Here is a 26471-nt window from a genome sequence, read left to right on the forward strand (position 1 = left end):
TATTGTACAATCAATTTTTGATCCAATTGGAATACTTGCACCAATAACTTTGCTTCCAAAACTTTTGTTACAAGAAACATGGAAGTTGAAATTTTCTTGGGACGAGGTATTGCCTCATGATTTTGTAAGTAAATTTTTTGTGTGGTTATCTGATATACTTTTGTTGAAAAATGTGGCAATACCCCGATTCATTGGAACCTTTGCAACAGTTGAATTGCATGTATTTGTCGATGCCTGCAAATATGCTTATGCAGGATGTATTTTCGCGAGAAGTGTTGATTCATGCAGTGTAAAAATTAGTCTCTTAAGAGCAAAATCTAGAGTAGCTCCTATTAAGAATTTGACGATTCCTAGATTGGAATTAATGTCCTGTTGCATTGGATCCCGATTATTATATTCTGTTTGTAAAGCTCTTAATGATTTTGATATAAATGTAATTTTATGGTGTGATTCCACAGTCGCATTATGGTGGATCAGAAATCCTGGTAATTGGTCAAACTTTGTAAGCAATCGTGTTAAAGAAATTACTAAGTTGACAAAACCTGAATCATGGAGGCATGTGCCCGGTAATATGAACCCAGCAGATGTGTTATCTCGAGGTTGCTCTGCTAAACAAATGATTAACTCGGAGTGGTTTAAGGGACCTCTCTGGCTAAGAGAAAGCCCTGAATTTTGGCCTACCAATATTGTTTGTCAGCCGAGCGAAGCTGACTTGGAAAAGAGGAAGGTAAAACTTATTAATGTTAACTTTTCAGAGGATACCACTCCTTGGTATGCAAAAAGAGTTTCTGATTATGAAAAAATGATTCGTGTAACCGGTTGGGTGTTACGTTTTATTTCTAACTGTAGGAAGAAGTCAAATTTGTGTAAAGAATCTAAACTAACTGTTGCTGAAATCATAAATTCCGAAAAAGTTTTGATTCGGTTGGTTCAAAGCTCAAATTTCCCTGACATTGGAGCTCTTAATCCACTTGATGTATTCATTGATAATGAAAAAATTATAAGAGTTAAAACTAGAATATTGGAACGCAAAGACAATTCTGAATTTTTAACACCAATTTTGTTACCGAGTAAATGTATCTTTACTACATTGTTAATTGAGTCAGTTCATAAGAAACATTGTCATGCTGGAACTCAAATGCTTCAATCTATTTTAAGAGAAAGATTCTGGATACTAAAACAACGTAAAACTGTGCGTAATGTGTTAAAAGGGTGTGTAATATGTCAACGATATAAAGCGAAACCGATGTCTTGCGAAGTGACTCCTCTTCCTGAAGATCGCGTAGGAGATTATAGGGCTTTTGAAATTTTGGGAGTAGATTTAGCTGGCCCATTGTTTTTGAAAAACGGTAAGAAGGTTTGGATGGCACTCTTCACATGCGCTGTGTACAGAGCAATCCATCTAGAACTGGTGACTTCGTTATCAACAGAATCTTTTCTTTTGGCTTTAAGACAATTCATAGCCAGACGTGGCAGACCACGAACCATTTATTCTGACAATGGGACTAACTTCCGAGGAACGTATAACGAAATGTCTAAACTTAACTGGGACATAATAGAGAATGAGGCAAAAATAAAGAGAATAGTATGGAAATTCAATCCACCAACAGCCTCCTGGTGGGGAGGTTGGTGGGAACGGCTAGTTCGCATGGTTAAAGAACTTTTAAGACGTTCTTTGGGAAAATCGGTTTTATCTTATGAAGAACTGGAAACCTTAATTTGCGATTGTGAGTCGGTAATTAATTCTCGACCTTTAACATATATTTCGGAGAACTCTGAAGATGCTATCCCTTTAACTCCATCAATGTTTTTGATTGAAAATTGTACTTCGAATGTAGCAGATATAGATAAAATTGACTCTCAGCATTTTTTTAGAAGAATTAAATACCGCACAAAACTTCTTAAAGATTTAAGGAACTGTTTCCGAAAAGAATATTTGGGGCAATTAATAATGAAACAACCACAAAATAAAGTAACCCGGTTGCCTAAAATTGGGGAGATAGTCTTAATAGGCGATGATTTCAAAAAACGCTTGTATTGGCCTTTGGGTAAAATTATAGAGAAAATTCCTGGTCGGGATGGCAAAGTTCGAACAGTTAAACTAAAAACTCAGAATGGGATTTTCATAAGGCCCGTTCAGCGTATTTATTCACTAGAGATACAACTAAGTGAAAATTATTTAGTTGAAGAGCCTAACGTTAACGACGATAAGAAAAACGATCAGACTGACGTACAGCATATAAAACAGAAATTTACGTCGTCAGGACGGCTTGTTAAGAAGCCTAATGTACTAGACCTTTTTAATAGGATAACATATGTTTTTGAGTCGTTTGCCACTGACTCAAAAAGGGGGGAGGATGTTGCATAATCGAGAAAATATTGTTAAGAATTTTATTATTACTATTTTTATTATTATTGTCTATTTTTCAAAAGTGTGTTTTTGTTTTATTATTGTGTGAAGTTGTAACTATATGTCTTTTCTTGTGTGGCAACAACGCTTCTGTAATTCTTCAATTTGAACTTTTGGATGTGTGCCAAGTTTGATGGCGTAATGCTCTGGTGAGAGCGTCGATTGATTGTGTAGATGAAACATGTTGTTTCAGAACGTTATTTCTTTAAAATGTGTAAAATAAATGTTTTGTTTTCTGAACTCGGATTATGCAAACGTTATTTAGTTTCAACACTCGGTGACGGGTAGCCATATAGTACTGACAGGGACACATCAACGACCAATCACAGATCGCCAAATTGACATGGGTGCCTATTGAGGGCCTCCCTTCAGGGTGGTCTCCGAGACCCGAGGTGTATAAGCATCCGGTGGCTCGGTTCAGCCCTGGAGGATTTGAGGCACCCTGGCGTAGCTAGAGTACTAGATTAATTCTCTAAGAGGTCATGGCAGACATGCCCGGCCCTCCCACCTAATAAGGAGGCTGATTACGGGTGTCTACCCTAGTTGCATTAAGTTGCAGGAAGGGCATGCTAAAATTGACTTGACTTAGTGCTAACATAAGTGACTGCAAAGCATGAACAGTCAATTTTTTAAAGACCCACATGGTCTTTTATTGATTATTCATAAAGCACATCTAATGATAGTCCTAAAAGCAATCTGTAGGTTTTTTTTTCCCCCTCCCCTCAGAAATATTGACACTTTCCCATTCGCAATACCATTTCAGATAGGCTTTAAATGTCAATTTGCAAAGTCACCAAATATTTTTGTGAATCAAGCAGATAAATAACATCCAAATTTTATTTCAAAATGCTTCTTTGCTAAATGGTTATCTGATACATGATTCTTGAATTGAGATGACACGGCTAATACAAAAATACGAGAATTTTATGCAACAATATATGTGTCCCATGCAAACTGCTTTCATCTGTTTAATGATAATAAAATAATAATAAAAAAACTATACTTTAAATTTTTTATTTAAAATCCTATACTTTTTTCTCCCTAAAACAAGTGTAAACAAAATTTAATAACACAGATAAAAATCTATTTACCTGACATTTTTATTAGAATCTCCCCCCCCCAAAAAAAACTTGCATAGAGCATAAAGTAATACATACTATTGATTCACATATTTATTATAAAATAATTTTTCTTTCAGATACAATATACTCTAAGTAAAAACCATCTATTGAATTTGTGAAATAATTACAAACCGAATTCTGTCTCTCTGAAAATGAAAAGTAAATGTCTTTTCTTTTTTAAACTTAAGAAAGAGGTAGGAAGGGAAATTTGTGCTTCATTTTTCACTATGAATTCTGCAAAAAACAAAAATTAAATTTTTTCCAATGTTTATATTTTTATAAAGTACAAAAAAATTATTTTGTTAAGGCTTCAAAGTAATTATAGAGGACTCTAATGACTACAAGAATAGTTCTATACATCAAAATTCTAGAACATTTTTCAAACCAAGTTAATTTACATTACTGGTTATATTATTTTCAAAACATAAAGGGAAAGCTAATTAGTTTGAATTTAGTAGTAGGAGCTTTAGACTGAGTAAAAAGGAATCATGATTTCTTCAAGTGCAACTTACAATTATACCAAATTCATAATAAACAAAAAAACTTTTTTTTTTTTTATGAAACTTTCTTTTTTCTTACAATGTACAAAATTTAGCCCAATACTGTCACTAATCAAGAGAAAAATATGCTCAACATTATTTCCAAAGATACCAGATTTGGTCCACAACTGTTCAAACTCTTTTTTAGATTCACGGCAATTTAAACAAGTAAAATACACAGATACATGTACAAATAATTTTTAAAGATACAGATTTAATTAATTTTTTTTATGTTTAAATCTGTACATTTTAAACACTTAAATATATGGAAGCATATACTTTTGAATGCAAATTTAAATTTAATAAATGTAACACATTAGGCTTTAAGGGTTGCAAGATTAAGTATTTATAGAACACAACAAATATATTACTTAAAACTTCTTTGCATTTATGTTTCTTAGATCAGCATAAACAGCGAAAAAAATCTTTAACATTGCATCCTAAACATTTACTGGAAAACTATTTAGTACAACATTTTAGTACCTTTCTCAAAAGTTTTATTAATGGGAACGAAACAAAATGCTGTATTTCAGTAAAAAACTTTGGATATAATATGAATTAGCACAGCAAAAATACTTTGAGCAAATTCGACTTCACCAGAAAATATTCATTAATTATAATTTAATTTTACATAACATATTTTAAAAACTACTATAAAACCTCTTTCATCAGCCTTCTTCTTAAACTGAAAGATATATATTGTTTTAACTCTCTGCAAATTCAAAAATGCATGCCTGCAGTTATTTACAGAAAAAAGTATGATGTGTCATTTACTCTCCTTGCCTACAAAATGAAAAGAAACAGGATCTATTTTAAGTACTTCTTTTAAATTCCATCTCTATATCTAATGCAATGCCATGGACTAGATTATGAAATAAACTTATACATTGTCAAGCTTCTTACCTCCATAAGGGTCGTATATAGGGTATCCAACTCCTACATGGGTATGATGATGGGTATGCAGATGCCGCTGTGTAGGTGGGGATCGAGAAGCATCTCGTGAGCCCCCAACTTCCATTTTAGCAACAGTGACAACAGGTTCAGCTGAAGTTGATTTTCCATTGCTGGAACTGGATGCTGTAGATGGAGTAGATGAAGGCGTGGATGTAGGAGTGGGAGACATTAATGCATGCTCCTGTAGTTCATGAATTTTATGAGTAGTTGTATAGTGTTGCGAAACTTGGTGCAATAAGTCCAAGGCTTTTGGTGCCCCAGCTGGATGTAATTTGTTACTCATAGAGTCTGGAGGTTGAGAATGAGAGGGTAGTTCACAAGTTCCAGGTGTCACATACCTTAACTGAGGATGAACATATGGAGAATTACCATAATGTGGAGCTGACACAATCATTGGATTTATTCCACCACGATACATAGCATGGGTTGGCTCAAAAGGCATATGTGAAAAATGAGGAGGGGGTGGCTGTATATGATAAGGTGGATGAAGATAAGCATAAGAGTTTGTAGGTGGTGGTGGAGGTCCCGTAGTTTCCATTGTGGGTTTTTGACCTTCAGGCTCAACTTTCGTTTCAACTTTATTTTTATCACTTTTTTTCTCCTCTCGCACGGAGCTTTCTGATCTCTCAGAACTTTTGTTTTGTACATCTTTTTTACTTGATGTACTACTCTCCCTGCTTGAGGCAGAACTTAAATATTCCTTAGAACTTAATGCAGTATCTCGAATACTACCTTTAGGACTAGAAGTTGAGTTTGAATGGGAATTTTTAATATGATCAGATTTTGCTGGAGAAACAACAGATGACCTTGTGTTATCTCCATAATGACTCGATTTTGCATGACTGGGAATGGAACTAGATATTTCTTCTTTATGAGTTTTGACAGATGACGACGAATATGATGCAGATGCAGTTTGTATATGACCATGTGACTGAATGGTTTGATGGTGATGCGTATGGTGATGAATACCTGGTTCCAGTTTTTGGTGGTGCTGCTCTAGAGTCCGATCCTGATACATAGTATAATAACGTCTCATATCTTCTTTGTGTCTTTCATAGAGCATAGCCATTTCATACTGATTTATTTTGTTTTTACTATCATCCATTTGAGACTTCAACTCAATATTCTCTTTTAAAATTTGATGATTTTCGTTTTGCTTTTCTTTCAAAGCAGCAGCTGATGCAGAAGATGTAGAGGAATCACTCCTTGCCTGTGCAGGTAAAGATGGTGGTCGCGTTTCAATTTCACGAACATCGTGATCTTTATTCGACACCAAAGAAATAGAGGAATGCTGAATTTTACTTGAATGTTCCACAATTAAATTATTAGTAGACAGTTTGTCAAGATTTCCACTTCTCTCTTTACTTTCTCGTCCTCTGTCTCTGTCTTCCTTTGCAGATGAATGATGCTGAGATTTGTTTTGATGATGAGATTGATGTGAATGGTGATGAGGCTGATGAGAATGATGCTGTGCTTGCTGTTGCAGCTGCTGTTGTAACTGCTGTTGCTGATGATGATGCTGCTGTTCTTTGTACGCTCGCTGCTGTTCTTCAACGTATTGTTTATACTGTTGCTTATAGTGTGGGTCTGATTCTAAAAGATGCATATGATATGCTGGCTCCATTGGATAAGGGTAAGTTTGCGGATAACCATAAGGATAAGAATAATGTTGCTGAATGGGATATTCTGCCATAGGACCACCTGTTAAAGCTGGAGATGAAACAGAGTTGGAATTCTGGGCATTTTCATCTCGTGATGCTTTTTTATCTGACTCATGGTGATCTATGTGCTGCCGCTCTCTAGATTCAATACTTGGATTACTCCACGGTCTGCTTTCTTTAACACGGTCTTGATCACTCTTTTTAGTTAAGTCACTCTTTTCAACTATGTTTGGACCTTGTGATCCAGACACCGCACTTTGTGGAGACACTGAGGGTATAAGATAAGGCGGGTGACTATAATATGGATACATTCCATATGCACTAACGTTTGCAGCTGGAGACTGTGATGCATCAGGTGTTGTCTTGCCAACTTTATCTTCTTTCTCTTTGCCTGATGGTACCTCTGACTCTAAGACAGGTGCTGTATCATTAGCATCTGATATGTCCGAATAAGCAGGACTTTGAATATTTTCATTCATACTGTCATCAGGCAAACTCATATCCATGGAAGATTCTGGAGGTTTAGGCTGAGAGACAAGAGGAGACAGAGTAGAATGAGGAGCTCCAGGAAGTGGACCAGAAGATCCAGAAACAGCCTCTAAACTAGGATATGAGGTCAGTTCCATAGCTTCACATTCCTCGTTAGGATTCATTCCTAACTTTGTAGGAGTAAGAGGAAGGGAAGGAATTTTCTTTTCCCTTTCTTTATCCTTATCCTTACTTTTCTTTTTATGCTTGCTTTTCTCTTTCTTCAAGCTTTCAAGAGCTGGGTTAACAGTTGAAGGTTCTCCAAGTATGGTTGGTTTAGGCTGTATGGGTTTTAACTGTGAATTCACAACACTATGAGTATTCATACCAATACCAGGATGAACAGTAGGTATATTTGCAGAAAGAGCAATTAATTGTGTAGGAGCAGGTACTATTGGCCTAATTGATGGCGTTGCTAAGGGAGATTTAGGCTTATATTTATCAGGCTTCTCCTGCTTAATTTTACTTTTATCAATCACTGGAAGTATTGCAGAAGGACTTGATACAGTTGTACTAGCAATTGAAGATATTGAAGCAAATGTGGAAGTAACACTGGCTGAAGATAAATTACTTCTCGATGGAGAAAGTGGATTAGAATTATTACATACAACAGTTGATGTTGTATAAGTAGAGGCAGTAGTAATATTAGATCCAGAAATACCCTGATTGAAGATGACATGAGATGATGGAATGCTCACAGTTACAGGTTGTGAAACAGGAGAATTATCTACAGTGCTGGAAGATTGAATCACAGAAGTTGTCACAGCTGATATAGCTGTAGATAAACTTACACCACTAGAAGGTGATGTAGTAGCCGCAGGTAACGCTGGAGAAGAAACAGACACAGAAGGTGGTGAGGAATTAGACATTGGGACAGGTAATACAGATGTTGGAGTGATATTATCTCCATCTGAACTACCTACTGATAAGTCCTGAGAAACTGCAGAATGCAGAGCAACTGGAACAGGTCTTGATGAATTATTAATTTTCTGACCAGATTTTGAATCACTAATAGCAACGGAAGCTAATGTTGACAAATCTGTAGTTAAACTGTAGGGATCACTATCAGGAAGACCATTCACACTTGAGGAAGACGAAGCAGTTTCGTTAAGTAGCATTTTACCACTATCAGGATGTGCAGGAACAGTATTTGCAAAAGTGGGTGCAGGACTTGTAGACACACTAGCACTTTCTTGGAGGCTCTCTTCATTATCAGAGCTATTGGTAACATCTTTACTATCCTCTGTTGTAGTATCGTCCATTTTACTACTGTCCGATGCACTATGTGCATGTGTTTGGTGATACCGAAGACCATTGATATGTTTGTACTTTTTGCTACAATTAGGTTCTGGACAAACAATCAACACTGGAGAGGACGGTTGGGGAAATTCTGCAGGGGCAGAAGAGGTAGGCATCGTACGATTTTGAGTCCGACTTCTTTTGGAAGATTTGCTGTCCACAGGTGGTGTGCTGATTTCTAAATCAGCTGGTCTACCTTTTCTTTTATTATTCGATCCACCACCTTCACTTTTTGCAGGGCTGTTTGGTACAGTGAATCCTGAACTCGATGCATTACTATTTATTGTAGTACGCCTTCCTTTACCATTGCGCAATTTACTTTGTACACAGTTCCGAGCATCAGCAAATGAATTCATGTCACTAGAACTATTATTGCCTCCTCGTCCTCTTTTTCCACGTCCTTTAGACGTTTTAGAATCTACATCACTAGTAGGAGATTCACAGAATCTAGGAGGAGCCCAATCATGCTTTGTGCAGTCCAAGAGAGTGCCAACATATGTTTTGCCACGCCATGTCACGTTGACAACCAGCACTCCTAAAAAAGAAGGAAAATGTATTAAATATAAAGCAGAAGTTATCTTTCAGATTTTATCCAAATAACAGATTAAATAGTTTTTTTTTTTCAAATAAAAAATAAACACTTGCCTCCTTCTGTTTCTTGCCAAACAATGCCCTCTAACATAACACTTGTTCCAGGTTCACATGGACCTAAACAATCAGGCTCGGTGATAGTACCCACTGATGTACAAGTACTGGTATCTTTCATCTCTGGAGGAATAGGAGATCCTGGAGATTCATCCTGGGAAAAAAAATAAGTAGCATGCAAAACAGAGTATTCATACACAATATCATTAAATTGTGCTTAACAACAACAATTAAGTTTTCAGAAAAAGCAGCGTTCACAAAAAAATTATAAATATTTAAAACTCTATACATGTTACGGTAGATGTCTAAAATATAACAACTAAATTTTCTACTCATTTGGTGAGTATTCATCATTAAATCAGATAAATAAATAAATAATTTAAAAATCACAGTATTTTTGTGTTTATTTTTTAAATTTGGAATTAAGACGGTACTAATTTACAAGTCTAAAAGCATGCAAACTTGATTAATTCTTGTGCAATAAATGCTTAGTCATTAAATTTATTATAGTATCTCTGAACCCTATCATAAAATAAAAGACTAAGGAATGCCTTCCTAGTAATTATGGTGGGAATATAGAAAGTGATAACTTTGGCTTGACTCACTGGAATTTATTAAATGACATTAAAACATTTAAACAATAATGATGTCCCTTCCTTGTATTCTTATTTTATATTTACCACACAATCATACTATTAAGGAAATTATTTATTTAACTAAAATGGAATTTTATTATTATTACAATTATGCTTGAAAATTACATTTCATATTTATATACATAAATAACACAATAACAAATGTAAAAATATTCAAATCCTTGATTAAAGCTATAGATGGCTTTTGCAGAGACATTTCATTCAAATATAAAATGAATATTGAATTTGCATGAACTGCACTTCTACAACTTCATACAGCTGAATATGAAAGTCATGAAAAATCAGGTTTCATAATCACATTTCATCCTACATATTTTAAATACACAGAACAAAATTCTGAATATATTCTTTGTCTAATATATAAAACAAAAAAGGGGAAGGGAATCCCCAAATTTTTAATTGCATTAAGTGTGTATAAAATTGTTGCAGTAATAAGAAGTTATAAAGCAAGTAAATTATTGGCTTAAAATGCTGCAAAACCTTTCCCAAATTTAAGCTCAAAATTACAAAATTCATACAAAAATTAACTTGGGGAAGTGTTAAATTATTGCCTGTTTCCTGACAAAAAAACTAATTTTTCATCATCATTCCATTTTTCCCTTTCATTAACTTAATGGTATCTTCCACTGTCTTTTGCTTTCTATGCACACCGATAAGAAACAACAGGAAGAACGGATTCTGACATTTGACTGCTTTAAAGTAGTCATTTATGGTGTGCTTATGGTCTATAAAATTTTTTTCTATTTACATACAGAAAATGTAGATAACATTTTGTGAAATTTACATTGCTACATTCTTTTTGCTTTTAAATAAGAAATTCATGAATTTAAAGACTACAAATAAATACTATGCATCTTTAAGCATTTATTAGTACTAAATATACAAATACATTTAATAAATTGTCACCATTAGAATCTTATGCTGCCAGATGCACACACATTTTGATATTATAAAATCTTTTTAAAGTAAAACATGGTCATTTTTCACTTTCCAAAACCTCAGAAATATGAATTCCTAATTTGAAAATAAAATTTTAATTTAAAAAGAAATCAATGAGAATTTGAACATAAAGGTGTTAAGCTTTCTATAAAAATTCTCTTCCCTAGAGTCAAAGAAAAAACACTATTCACCACTGCTGTTTCACTGTTGTCGCTTCGCAGTCATCCCATTTCACCTTAGGGCCAATTCACCATCAAGACATTTTTCTTTACATGACTATATTGTTACCTAGCCATAATAAATTAAATTTAATTATTTTGTTTATCTACTGTATATCTCTGGCTGTCTTAAATTTTAACAGAAAAAAAATTGTAACTAACACAATTTCTAGAAATTATAAAATATCACCTAGAACTAATAATTTTTTCCCAGTCATTGTCCAATGACTTTCCCTGCTGCTTTTCTGATGACTCTTGCAGCTAAGTACTACTCACAATTATTATAGGCTTTCATAAATTCCCTTTCATTTTCTCTCAATGGCGGAATGTTAGCTCAGAGCAGAAATCGCTTCCCTATGTTTCTTATAATACACTTGTTCTATACCATTCTAAACTAATACTGCCATTTAAAAAATGCAAAATGTTGTGCCACACAATGAAAATATAATCAATTAAAAGATTTAACACAGGAAAGAAAAATGAACAGTGATATAGTCGGAATGATAAAATATTTAATACAATACAAAGGGAGGGGGAAATCAATAATAATAAAATTAAAAAAAAACACTAAATGAGATTATTTAACAATGAACTTGACATACATCAGTAAGAGACCCAACTGCTGTCTACTATAATACCAACATAATCACAGAATAAAACATATGGTAAAACTGTCTCATAATATAATTCAGTAGTGCCAGTATAAGACTGAATAGTAAGTACCATATATTATTATTCTATGTGTATATTTGCATTATTTTGTAAGACACAGAAAGTAAATAAAATGCTATAGGAACAGCAGAGGTTTTAACAATATCAACAAAATTTCATCAAGCCATGGTAAATAAAAATATGATGTGACTGCCTAGTAAAGTTCATATATAGCATGCACCATAAAACAGACTTTGATGGCTCTTTTCCCATACATTAGATCATGCACCTCATCAAGCTATGCTCATTCATCTTTAATACCACTGACATACTACACTACTAGTTGGCGAAATTTAAATGAAGATTAACAGGATGGTCATAACAAGTATAATTCATACTTCCAAGATACAAACAAAGTATTTTAGGTTTGCTTCTGAACACTCATGCAAGAAATAGACCTATTTATAATCGACTGCTTAAAATCAATACACACAATATGCAAGAATGCACATACAATAATTTATTGCTCAATTTAAAGTACTGCGGAAGTTAAATGCTCCAAAGATCAGTCTACGATCACAGACCATTTTAATAATCAATTTTTCATAATAATTTCATTTTTAATTAAGACAATTTCAACAAATATTTAAGGATTTAATACTTAATGACTTTGAAGCTTATAAAAATTACTTCATGATTTTGAAGTTTACAAATTAGATTGCTATAAATAGGCTTAAAATATGTTTTCCATATCTATTGTTTATTCTGGGGGAGGGGGGTTAACTATGCAAACAAATCATCTGGAAACGAGTAATTACTATCCAACATTATACAGTATAAAGTCTTTAATCCGGACGTCCATAATCCAGAATGATCTATAATCCGGACCTCAAAGCTACGAACTTTCTGCGCATGCATAAACACATAATGCGTTTATGCATGAGCATAAAACCTTTAGTATGTGCATAATATGTTTACGCATGCGCGTTTCATGTATAACAGACGGTATAAGCTAGGCTAAAATTATCTAATTATCTATTTCTGTTAATGTTGCAGATTGCGTTGTTCCTTAATCTTCTAATTGGATTCGGCTTATTATTTTTTGCAGACTGTTAGAGCAATTTTATAAAAAGTAAGCTTGAACTTTCGATTATGTCAAAAAGAGTTTCCAATTCTGGAGCTGCAAAAGGATCTACAAAGCGAAAGCATGTTTCGATGTCCATTAAACAAAAAAAGGAATTGCTGCAAAAAATGGATAAAGGCATGAAGAAAGTGACAGAGAGGTGATTTGTTTCTCTAACCGTTCCGAGATCTGTTTATCAATTTCACGCTGCCCTGCAGGGGGGGGGGACGTCGCAGCGCGCAATGAACTGGAAGTTGATCTGTCAGCACTATCCTCATCTTCAGGGCAAATGTTTTTATTTTATTCTGCTTACAATTCCTTACTAAATGTAGTGTTTCCTCTCGATGCACTCCGATGTGATTTAAATCAATTTTCTCGTCATTATAAATATCACGAATACACATCAAATAGTTTTCTAGTTGCAATTTTGTAATTTCGACTATTAACAATGTATGTTTTACGCATGTGCGCGTTGAAAGAAATGTTTAATAAAGTAAACAAATAAATATTAAGCTTTTTTTTTTGTAAATTTTAATACCCTTTAAATCATAACTGCTCTTTATTTCATAAATTATGGTTTCATATTTTTAATTGTATAATTTCTGCATGCCATCTTGATTTAAATTGATGATCTATAATGCGGAAAAAAACGTAATCCGGAATCACCGAACTCCCAAAGAGTCCGGATTAAATACTTTGTACTGTACTTTGAAAAAAATGTCAACCAGATAGAAGTCTAAGAAACTGAAATTTTAAAAAGAGGATTATGATGTGAAAGAAATAGTAATGCAATCCCCCCTTTTTAATCCAAATTTCTGTTTGTCTCTTCCATCAAAGCTACACCAATTACTTTAAGCTTTTATATAAATGGTCTGGAAAACTGCACATCACTTGACTGCTCACACTGCTTCATCAATAAAAGAAATAGCTTCCACAATTAAACCAATTAGTTTCTAAACAAAGTTAATTTTAAAATTTAGACAAAATTATCAATGACCATCTTGAAACTTCACAAAGATCTGAACAGGAAAAAGTATAATGAATATGTATAAAATAAAGGAGGAAAACACACATTTGAAAATATTTAAGTAAATTAACTAAAGGACAGAGCAACTACAAGATTTTCTTTTTATAATTTTCTATAATTGAATCCTAATACCACAAATTTCTATTAATAATGCACTCAATTTAGCGATTAGTAAAACTAGCATTGGTACCAACTACTGAATGCATGATTTGCTTTCCCATGGAAAAGCCAAATATTTGGAAAAACCTTGACACCTGGGGGGAAAATACCCAATACTGAATAGCAGTAATTTCAGGTAGACGAAATTTATGCATTTTACCCATCACTTCCCTAACTAACATTAAAGGAGTATTGATTTTACCCACTTGACCAAAGAACTTAAATGAGTTAGATACCAAAATAAGGAAACAGTTTTATACGACCATCATATATTATTCAGAATAGTTTTTACCTTTCTTTGAATCTCTAGCACTTGTTATCTTTACTCGCCTTTCATTTGTTTTGTTATTTTAGACAAATTTTGCAATAATTATTTTAATTTATAATTTATCTGTTTTTTATCCACTGTTTTTGACTATAAATTAAGCCCTAGTGACACATCTTCAATATATCATTCAAATGTCATTATTTCACACTATATTTTGTACCACTATTTATGTCTGGTGCAACTGCTGTCCAATTAAAGGAAAAGCATCAGAATTTTTAACATTTATTTACAACTAGAACTAAAATACCACTCTCTAATTGTATCAGAATGGCAAGTTTTAAACAAATCCTCGATTTCTCTGGAAATAATTGTCAAAAATGAATTTAGAACAACAAAACTGAAAGTAATCTGGAAGTAACAACAGTATAATTTGGAATAATGGGAACTTAGAATATCCTAATGATTTAGAAAACACACTATTGTAAAAAAAATTCAAAAATAAAAAATTGTGTATTTTTATTATTGTTTTTTTAAACAATTAACTGCTTTATGTACTTATTATGTTTTACTTTTTCTAGCGTAAATCTAATGATTTTCATCCATGACTCAAAATATGTTCAAGTCAAGAGCTACCACAGTCTTCTCCAGTACTTCCAGATTAACTTAAAAATATTTATTTCAAAATGCACATATGTATAAAATACTTTACTGCACTTCTCTTTTTATTTCCTGTACTTCCAAAGACCTATTTCTTTTAAATACACTACAATCTTTAAATATCTTTTGAACTTGGAAAAAAATATATATATACCTCTGCAATTTTGTCCGAATTTTCAAGCTTTATTTTCTTCAGAGGTGGAGAACAAGGTCTATCCTCCTGTTTGATTATGACAGCTGGAACAGCAGATGACTGAGAGATGGGACTAGGTGCAAATTTATTTTCCAGCTTCAAAGTTAAGTTCGGCATTGGGGGAGAACTAGAGGAAGAAATACCCTGACTTGGCAAATTAATTAGTGCAGTTGTGGGTTGTGTAGTTTCTTGAGCACAGTTACTAGCAGGGGAATTGGCAACATTTGTGCCTGTTCCACTACGAGGCATGCCAGGAGAAGCTACAGAATTGTTGCTGTTGCCAGAAGGCAAAGGTGATGAATTTGAACACAAGGACGGCGGTGCTGGGCTTGACAAGCTCACTCCACTGTTTGTGATTTTCAAGGGAGACATTACACCAATTACACCATTCATTTCACTGGTTGGTGCAGAAGTACTGTTGCGAACACTTGAATTTTTATCTTTATCCCTGTTCTTCTCTTTCTTTTCACGATGACTACTGTTTCTCCCCTTGCTTGAAGAATGTTTTGATTTAGGAGTGTCAGAGCTTGCTGCAGGGGAGTTTGAATTAGAAGTACTATTTGTGCAGTTATTGCTAATGTTGGAATTATTCATGCTCTCAGAGAGTGGGTGTGAAGCTCCAGAATTGGATTTTGTGTCCGATTGCACGATTTCATGTTTTGCTTCAGAATATTTATTTCCCACAGTCTTTCGTTTAATTTTCATTTTCAAACCTTTATCTACAGTTGCCTGATGCTCAAATGTTCCAGAAGCAGAAGCATTAGCACCATTATTATTGCTGCTGCCAGATGTTGACACCACTCCAGCTCCTGCTGAGGATCCACTAGTTCCACTGCCCACAGCACTATTCCCAGCGAGGCGAGGGGATTTCGTATTGGACATGGCTGCCGCCAAGTTACTGTTGCAGGGGGGTTGGGACCCTAGAAAATTAAAAGCAGTCGCAGAGCTGGACGCGTTTGGGGAATCAATAATAGATGAATTGCCCACTGAACTGCTCCCTGGGCTGGATGCAGTGCCGTTTTGGTGGTGACTGTGATGATGGTTGTGATGGTGGTGATGATGATGATGATGGTGATGACCGTGAGTTTGCTGAGGAGAAATACCCTGTTGTGTATTGCCACTACCACCGCTGTTTCGTTCGTTGGTTTTTTCAATGTCTGCGTCTAAGTCTATGATTAAGTCTCCGATGCCCAATTCCCATTCGTTATAATCATCATCAAAATTGGTTGCTGCACTTCCGTCGTTGGCAGTTGTAGCACCGGCCGTGGATGGGGGACTCTTCAGATCGCACTTGATTCCACTGTTAGTTGCGTTACTGGCCGTTGAACAGAGCTGTGTGGCGTTCCTCGTGGTGTCGGATAGAGCCACCTTTCCACGGTGGCCATCCAGCGAGTTGTCTTTCATTGGCCTCCGTTGTCACGCCACCACAAGCAAGGAGTGCACATTCCCAGAAACGCTTCTTTAACTCCACCTCAGCCTCATGAATTGAAGAGACAGAAGTCGTCAATCTTATATGGTTTGGTTATGAGAGAGGATGAACCACTCTGTTTCTGTTGAGGAGAAAAAAAAAAAAAAAACATACAGATATCTAGTAAAAACTAGCATACATACAAAAGACAAAAAAAAAAAAAAAAAAAAAAAGAGGGGGGGGAATCTGTTAAAATATTTCTGAATTATTATTGTTAAAAAGGGGACATTTGTTTAAAGTTAAATAACTAAGGATATCAGAATTCAGAATTACTATTAATTCTTGGCAAAAATAATTTTACATATTAAACTAACTGAACACCACCACTTTACGAGGTAATTTATCTCGCGTTTGATTCCTGGAAAAGGAATGGGTTAATTGTATTATTATTTTTTTTTTCTTTACGCATGCTTAAATATCAATAACCTTTGATTAGAAAGGTTTTCCATACAACCCTCTTTTTCAAGATGCACAACCCTCAAGTGCTTTCTCAAAATTAACCACGAAAAAAATTATAAATTTCAGTAAATATTTCACACGTCAGAATTTTAAATAAATTATTCATATTACACTTAACATGAGCTTCTCACAGTTTTCTTATTTGTAAGCATTTTTATAGAATGACTCAAGAAAGTAGATAAAACTAAGAGAAGACAAATAGATAAAATTTTACTTTTTATGGATAAGTGCACAATCCACTCTCAAATGACAGATTACTTTCAGAATGTGAAAGCTATCAAATTAACATTAGTGTAGTACAACCTTTAGATTTTGGTGTCATTAAGAATTTGAAAATGTTCTACAGGCAAAGATTAGTTCAAATAAACCTTCAGAATGTAATTGCAGGAAATACACAGAAAAATTTAAATATTCTTGAGGCTACGAATACAATTTCACTTGCCTGAACTTAAGTAAAACCATAAACAATTACAAATTGCTTCATTAAAGGGAATTTTTGAACCAAAATTCAGAGACATAGCTAGGGTTTTCAGCGCCCGGGGACAACTGAAGAATTTCCGCCCCTTTCTGTGTGCCAAGAATGGAAAGCATTTCATTTTAACATTTCGTAACATCAAATTTGTGCCCCCTGAATGCTGCGCCCGGGAACAGATTTTCCCCCTTGCCCCACCCTAGCTACGCTACTGCCCAGAGTCAAGTGAAAGTATTCAGGATGAAGAAAGAAAACAAGATGTCTGGAAACTATTGGGATTAGACATTATAATTGAGGAATATGTAAACTGCGATGCCAATGTAATGATGCCAGTTTGACACATGATGTCAATGTAATGACCCAGTTTAAGAACTGACTAAAAACATTTTATCATATGAACATTTACAATAGCAGAGATGATGAAGAAAATGAAGAAATAATTCCAGCTTCTTTTCTAAATGCTATCTCCTGCATCCACCTATCCACAGAAATTTTATTGTGTATAATAATCAAGAACTGAATTTAGCACTTTGCTTAAGATTCAAAATCAAAAGACACATCAACTGAGAAAGACTTTTTCCTTAATAATAACAATAATAAATAAATAAATAAATTAAAATAAAATTTGCCTTAAACATATTCTTGGGGAAAAAACTTACTTTGAATAAGTAAGGTAATTCCAATGAAAATACGTCTTTAAAAAAAAATTATGTAACTACATAGAGAAAGTTGCATTCTTATAATTTTAAAAATATTAAATTTACATTAACATCATTTTAAAATATAACAATTATTATATTTTAAAAATGATTTAATATAATATTAATTTTAAATTTGTTTGAATATAATTAATATTTTAAACAGATTGAAGGCATGATAATAAAATTTTGCATGTATACATTTCCCATCTTAAATTAAAATTTGCTTTACAAGTTTTTCACATATATACATCGTTTCTGAACAGTCCCTTGAAAAACAGATAAACAGTGTTTCAAGGTAAGAAAAATCACTAGAAATAGATATAATTATTATTATACCCACTAAAAAGTCATTTTTTCAGAATGTTCCACGATATAATGTAAAACATTCCAAATTCATCAGATTAGTTATAGGAAAACAAAGATACTTTGCTGAAATCATTTTTAACATCACAATATCAACACTACAGCAAAAGTAAATTACAGGAAGTAAGTAATTTACAGGAAATGGAATGAGATGTAAGACTAGAAACTAATAGAAGATGTGACTAGAAGAAATTATTCTTTTATTTGATGGTTTCATTAATGTAAATAAAATCTGTACAGTTCTTCCATACTAGAAATAATCATTTCATATTTTCAGAATGTTTTTGCATACTGTGATACTTTTTTGTCAAATGTGAAAATTTCTTCTCTTACAATAATGCTGCATTATAGCATTTTATGTAAAACATGTTGAAATTCTGAATGGCAAACACACCATTTGGAAACAAAAATAATAATTCACAGGAAACTAGAAAACAAACATACATAAGAACTTAATTCAATCTTCTTTCTACATTCACAACATTGAATGAAACCAGAATATATGACAGACAAAATGGAAAACTTTATTAAAAAATCTGATGTGAACACCACATGACTTCCTTGTATGGAATATTAAATTATACGCATTTTTTCTTGCATTTTGTTTAAACTTATTGGATTTAATTATATCTACTTCGGCGACAGCGCATAAACCACAATAGAATAAGTGCATTCTTTAAAATTCACTCTATTTGTTTACCATAGCGACACTCTGGCGCTAGGTTCACTTAACATTATATTATATTTCGTTCATATTATAACTCAGAATGCACAAAATTTGTATCATTTAAAGAATTATCTAATCGCTGCCACATGTTCTATTCAAGTACTATAATAAAGCTAGAACGATATATAAAAGAAATTAAGCAAAGAAAACAAAAAAGAAACAGTTTTTTTCACAGATGATTGAGTATTTCTCATTCAATTAATTCAGTTCTCACTTCGCGACAAAGCAAAAATACATAAAAACGCAAAATATCTCTCTACTAAAAATTACTAATTATTAAAAATTAAGTAAATCTTAAACACTTATTTCCTCGAAAAAATTCCAGAAAGGATTAAGCATGATTTAAATCGCAATAATAAATGAAGGCATTTATCTTTGTTGTTGTGTAGCTACGTTTCTCTAGATTGGCAACAAATTCAGTACTCAGCTGTTTCAAATGTAAACAAGCAATGGCCGCCATCAAAATAGGCTTAGCGGCAATTAAACAACTTTAAAATTGCTGATAATTCTAAAAATATTGCACACAGATTTACTAAAGGCATAAAAACCTTAACCGGAAGATAAAAACAACATAATAATTACAATCATTTTTAAAGCAAAAAATGTACAATTTACAAACTAAGAGTAAAGAATCTGAGATCACTGAGCCGGGTAACTGAGTGGATATATATATAAATATATTTATATACGTTTGGCGCGGCCAATCGAAACCAAAATACAAGGTGCACATCTACATGTTATAGTAGTCCTATATACAAAATTTGAACGTTCTGAGGCTACTTGTTTTTGAGTTATGCGAGATACGTACATTCGTACAGATGCCATGAAAAATTCTCTTCAGAATTCATTTTAAAGCAGTTTTTTAAGTTTTTTTTTTTTTTTTTTTAAGAAAAAGAGTCTTTTTCTGTCCTTACGTACAGGTATCACGCGAAAACATCGTTAAATTGCATTCGAAAGCGGTCAAAGTGGATATTTTCGTTGAAATATGCTGCCTGAAGCTTTTCGCGATTACAATACTTCCTTTTTACTTTGTACAAAAAAAAAAAAATAAAAAATAAATAAATAAATAAAATAAAATAAATAAATAAATAAAATAAAAAAAAAATAAAATAAAATAAAAAAAAACCCACACTTATAAGAATTTCATTTTATACCCTCATCTGCATGGATTACAGACTACATCTATGAAATTTAATTAATTGCTATAGCTTTGGAAAAGACAGTTTGAAGCTGAAAGGTTTTTCACCATTTTAAAAGTGCATCACAAATATATATATATATATACATATATATATAAAAAAAATTACAAAAATATGTAAAGAACTTTGAATGGTCTAAATATGTTCGACAATTTAATGCCCTGTATCTGCGTAATAAAACGAGTGCTAAACAGCGCATCAATGCCTACATATGCGTACGCGCCTGAATAATTATAATTATATAAAACGTAATAAATGCTTCACATAACGTGATATTCTTAGCAACAAAATATATGTTGCGGTTAGTTTTAAAAATTTGATCATAAATATTGAAAAGTTAGCCACCCATACAACCATCATTAGGAAGAAATGTGCGAAGAAACTATCATATTCCATTTCATAGTCAGATTTCTTCAGCAGCAGATTATTCGACGGTTAAAACGTTCCCTTCTATCTGCCACTGCCTCTTGTCTTTTAAAACAAAGGGTGGGAGAGTTTGGATTCCCCCCTTTCTGCTCAAACGATTCGCCTAGCTCTCGGGAGATGATCTACAATTTGTTTCCGCGGTTACCGCAGTCATCTAAATAATCGAGAACTGCTTTTCGGAGAAGCCTGCCAACCAAAAACGATCGATATTCCTTCGGGGAGAATTTGGCTACACATACTGACTCTCCCTCCCAAATATATACACACATACATCCATCCATCTCTAACACCCGCTTTCGTATTGATTTCCCAGAAAACGGGAGAGGCGAGCCAACCATCCAATTTCTACAGCGCTATAAATTGAATTTGGGCGCATCTGAATTTCAAAACCATGGTAAAAGCGACTCGCCCCAAATACTGGCGTGCGTAAAAAGAAGTAGAACGATAGAATAAACACTTCACCGATCTTCTGGTTTGCATATATGCAAAGGAATATGTATATTGCATGAAGTAATTTTACGGCCTTCTATAAACACTAGCAAACATCGTGTATTAATGCGAAGATACTTACATGACGTGCAGTTCGGTGAAGTATTTCGCATTAAAATATATGGCTAACAAAATGAGTGATTCAGACGAACGCAGTATGCGAAGCGAGCCCACACGTGGCTGCGCTTTCCCCGAATGTCCATATACAAGAGGAATTTCATAACTTTTGATAGGCAGAACAAGGGCAATTCCTCGATAAAATGGACGTTATCTTAAAGCCTGATCAAATTTAGCAATTTCAGACCTGTTTATCTATATGAAGGCATTGAAATAAAAGGATCTACCTAAGGAGTCACGGAGGCGTTCACCTTACACATGGGGGAAAACCAAGAAAATATATACACAAGTAGTTCTTTCGCAAGATTCGAATACGAATAGATGTTCATCTATTTTAAGCATCTGCCTATATGTAAACGTACTTCACAACTGAAAAGATTGCCGGACGTTATTTTTTTAACAAAATTCATGATCATTGCAAGGTCGAGAAATTGACAGGCTTTTCAAACGCTTTTGCGACCCATTTCTTATCAGTCAACTCTTACCACCTGTTTATAGACTTAATAACGGAAAGCTAGATGGATGTTAATAGCTATCATACTTAGCTCATCATGAAACTTTGATGCCAACTAATTTTGCAAGAATCTGCAGTCTGAATATAAAAAACTCTTGGGAAACCAAAATACTATATATACCTGAATGATACTTACGTTCACCAGAAAATTTTTTCATAGTCTGAATTACGAAAACTAATAATTTTTGCACATTAGTTCTCTCGTTTGAATCTCATTCTATATTTTAACTCTCACTACGTGACTTTTCTTACATGATTTCCAAACCCCAAAAGGAAACAAACTTTAGAAAGAAATTAATAAAACAGCCCGATTTCGATCCAACACTTCATTTACATTAAAAAAAAAAGTCGAAAACCACACCGCCGCGTTTTTACTACAACGTTGGAAGTAGTTACAAATAAACTGCAAGACGAGAACTAATTTTGCAAGAATCTGCAGTCTGAATATAAAAAACTCTTGGGAAACCAAAATACTATGTATACCTGAATGATACTTATGTTCGCCAGAAAATTTTTTCATGGTCTGAATTACGAAAACTAATAATTTTTGCACATTAGTTCTCTCGTTTGAATCTCATTCTATATTTTAACTCTCACTACGTAACTTTTTTTATATGATTTCCAAACCCCAAAAGGAAACAAACTTTAGAAAGAAATTAATAAAACAGCACGATTTCGATCGAACACTTCATTTACATTTAAAAAAAAAAAAAAAAATTCGAAAACCACACCGCCGCATTTTTACTACAACGTTGGAAGTAGTTACAAATAAACTGCAAGACGAGAATTATATCAGTTAGACCTTCCCTAAAAGTTATAATAAAAGAAAAGTATTTACGGGATCTTTACAGGGGAGGGGGGTGATATCAGCGAAGTCATGGTCCATTTCACGAATGATGTTAATTTCAAAAGTCATTCACTATCATTCAGTCAGATATGTGGTGGAGGCTCTTATTTTCTCTGGTTACACAGGAATCCAGAATACATAACACAAAGTACAGAATATAAAAGGAGCATAGAAATGAATATATGCAATCGTTTATCTGCGAGTAAGTCAAAATAACATTAAGTACGTTTATACAAATTTTATGCCCTAAACGATACGTTGTAAAACATTTTTATGAAATATTATATAAACATCTATCAGATTTATAACATATCTTCAGAAAAATTCATTAATGATCATACATAAATTGCTCTCGTTTGTAAAATTTAATTTTATGTTAAAGATAACTGCATCGCTTGAATGGTATCCACATATTTTAACTTCAAAATTAATTAAGGGCTTATTTCGAAGACACTGTGTTACTTCGATACACAAACAATTAGAGCATTGTTGCTACACTTGCATCCACATCTGGATTATTAATAATATGCAGTTTCAGAAAAATTCGGATAAATCCGACACTGCGATATATGGAACAGGGAAATAATAAGCAAGGTTACTAAGAAAGGATCATCCGATTTTAAATTTGCATACTTTTAGAAATTAAAAACATGAAATCATATGGAAAAATATCTAAATTTTATTAACGTGTGTTTGATATAATTTCCTTTACTTATAACTATAATGCCAAGAAGATATGAAAATTTCTGCGAAACGCGTTCCTATATGACAATGATAACCTTTTCTAAAACAGAAATGCGTTTTCTAAGTTAGTCTTATGGGCGACTGATGATAGCGCAAAAGAAATACGTGAAGAATTAGGAGGCCGGATAACCAAACCATATGTTCCACTGCTGCCGACCGATGCACAAACGATAATACATAAAAAGCTTTCTGCTGTTTAGACGCAATTTTAACATTTCTCAAAAAAACTTTTTAAATGACAAACAGCTCCTTTATAATGTTCTATGACAGTTTTCCCCAACATTTATCACTTTATTTTGTTAACTTTTAAAACTACGATAATTTTATTCACTTCGCAAACACTATTCATAAGCACTTATTTTATTAAAATTTTACAACTACAAAAATTTTTAATCTGATTATTCTGTCTGGATTACCCTGCGCTTCGCTCGAAATGAGTCTTCTTTTCCCGGCCATGCCAAGACTAATATTAGCGCACGTGGCTACAAACACATTAGTAAGTCACATGCCCACATCCGCATAGAACACTACACAATTCTGCGCTCATAAAAAATGACGAATGGTGTCACTTGCATATTTGTGGCCATCATTCAATGACGCTAGAGTTTAATTTGAATACTTCTTTTCCTTTTCCAGGTTACTGGGCCAACGACACGGGCGTCACACTACCAAACGACCAACGTTAGTCTTGTTATCATAATGGTATCTACATTGCGACAAATTTGTCGCATCTTTAACCATAACAAAAAACGCATCACCTTATGTAGGTCGACGAAACGTTTAGTCAAAAAAGACGCGTGCCTTGATCCCACAATCTGCCGCTTCACTGGTTCAAATAAAACACTATTCATTCAACATTTGATCGTAATATTATTCATTTCGCATAGAAACCTGTCACAAATCTAACACCATGAAATTATTTCAATTACAGGCGAAGTTTCAAGACGCTGTATATATATATAGGACATAAGTGGTTTTTGCAGCAACAAGTAACTCGCTCGCTTGAATTGTTCTCAAGCTCCAATACACAGCAGGGTTCGAATGAATAGTTCAGAGACATATTTTATTGGACAGTGTGCGCTTACCATACGATGGCTTCTAAGAAATCCGCTGTATTTAATAAATGACTTAGGCTTAAATTATGTTCTACGGCACAATGGAAATCTCTGTGCATTAGATTTGTATTGGGATTTAAATTGTCCCGTTATATATTATAAATGGTCGGAAGGAATTTAGATTAAAAATTTCAAATTCAAGTAATGGATGAAATATACCATACTCATAAAGGAACGACCATTGTAGTATAAAACGGAATTTTACACACATAAAAAAGGGGGATGCAAGAATGGCAGACATTCTTCCTTTTTAACTACTATCCGCCTTTAAGCTTGAGAAATCAACCGACCGATAATTAAATCTTTTACATATTAAAAGCATTACCGCCAATTTTAAGTTGCAAGCAAAGTAATTTTGTCCTTTTTCACTTAATTACAATTTTTGTTCACTTAATTACAGTTTTTCTAAAATTATTAGCGGGCACTCGGGCTTTCAGACATCTTCGCTTCTTTAAGGCTACGTAAGTGATTATTTTTTTAATAACATGAACATTTTAAATCATAATTAAAAACTGGAATTTTACTAAAACAGCGAAAATTACAAGGAAAAATATACGATTTGGTTATTTAGGTAAGCAATATTGATCCCGACGATTACATAATTCTGTATATTTGCTTAGCAGTACAGCTTTTTATCAGAAAATAATAAAAGAAATGAATAAAAAAAATTTTTTCCCCTCGGCAATAAATTGGTTACTTCACGATTTAACGATTATAAGAAAAATATGAGTTCGCAACATAGAAAAATTAAAAAAACTGCGGTACGATTACAGTACCTGTCCGAAATTATGATGATTTTTACATCACAAAAATCCACTTACATATGCATACATAACATTTACAGGTACTATTCCGTTTCGAGGACCGTAAAGATCGCCAAACTATTGTTGATGCCAATGCTGCCAAAAATCATTGCGGCAACCCTAATAATTGAGGCAAGAAAGGAAGTATAATAGTAAATAACTATCTAAGATTGGTGTTTTAATTTAGACGAAAGTGTTAATTTCATGTAACACTTTTTTATTAATATAATTTATATGAAAAAGGCTAAACATGACTGAAGGGAAGCATAAGAGTAAATAACTATTCTAGATCATTATTATAATTTATAATGAAAATTGCTAAACATTGCTGAGTGGATGCCTGCCTCGCTATTTCGCTACCGACTTATCGCTAAAGCATAATTTCATCTCGTTGGTTGTTCAAACGTAATTTTCTATAATGAATGGAGGCCTTTTCTTTCAAAATATTCTCGGTAAAGTGCAGAATTGCCCACTTATTTGTTTGCCGCATTTTACAAGGGTAAAAACAATTGAATTTTTGTCAATTTTCTTTTACTTTGTAAGTGAAAATATATGTGTCGATGTGTACATAGATAAAGTCAAGGGTGTGTGCGCAGTGCCATTTTTGTGCAATTCTGTTTTTTTTTTTTTTTTTTTTTTTAAAGTGAAAATAGGTCGATGTGCACATGGATACCGAGTATGTGCAATTCTTAAAAACGCGTCAAACAGTGGGTGATTCTGCACTTTACCCAAAATTCTATAGCCGACTTTTCGTCGTGGGCAATTCCCAAATTGTTAAATCCATACGATATTAAAAAAGGATTTAAAATCAAAAAAGGCTTTAAAAATTAAACTAGTATTTCAATGGCGTCTTAAGAAATATAGAACTATATAAACTTATGCAATCTGAAATCATCGCATACGCAAGATTTGGCGCGCTGTTAAATGGGCGCGTTTGCTAGATTTGGCGCTTTTGCTACAATTTTTTACGGTCCTCAAA

At 33.5% G+C, this 26471-nt stretch overlaps 1 protein-coding gene across 3 annotated transcripts in view; it reads right to left on the reverse strand.

Annotated features, from left to right (window-relative positions):
* The window catches only part of LOC118183998 (uncharacterized), a 153447-nt gene that overhangs the window by 33926 nt on the left and 93050 nt on the right, over positions 1-26471 (reverse strand). For 2 of the 3 annotated variants that reach the window (XM_035353634.2, XM_035353644.2), the window contains exons 2-4: positions 15010-16598; positions 9158-9311; positions 4974-9047 (exon numbers count right to left, since the gene is read on the reverse strand). In XM_035353634.2, coding sequence (XP_035209525.1) covers positions 4974-9047; positions 9158-9311; positions 15010-16452 — 5671 coding nt within the window. In that variant the 5' untranslated portion in view covers positions 16453-16598. Of the gene's footprint in view, positions 1-4730; positions 4854-4973; positions 9048-9157; positions 9312-15009; positions 16599-26471 lie in introns of all 3 variants that reach the window. The other variant, XR_004757341.2, reaches the window with a different exon arrangement.

Source organism: Stegodyphus dumicola, chromosome 6 (assembly GCF_044657685.1).
Source record: "Stegodyphus dumicola isolate Sdum_Otavi_A_Nest chromosome 6, ASM4465768v1".
NCBI classification, from domain to species: Eukaryota; Metazoa; Arthropoda; class Arachnida; order Araneae; family Eresidae; genus Stegodyphus; species Stegodyphus dumicola.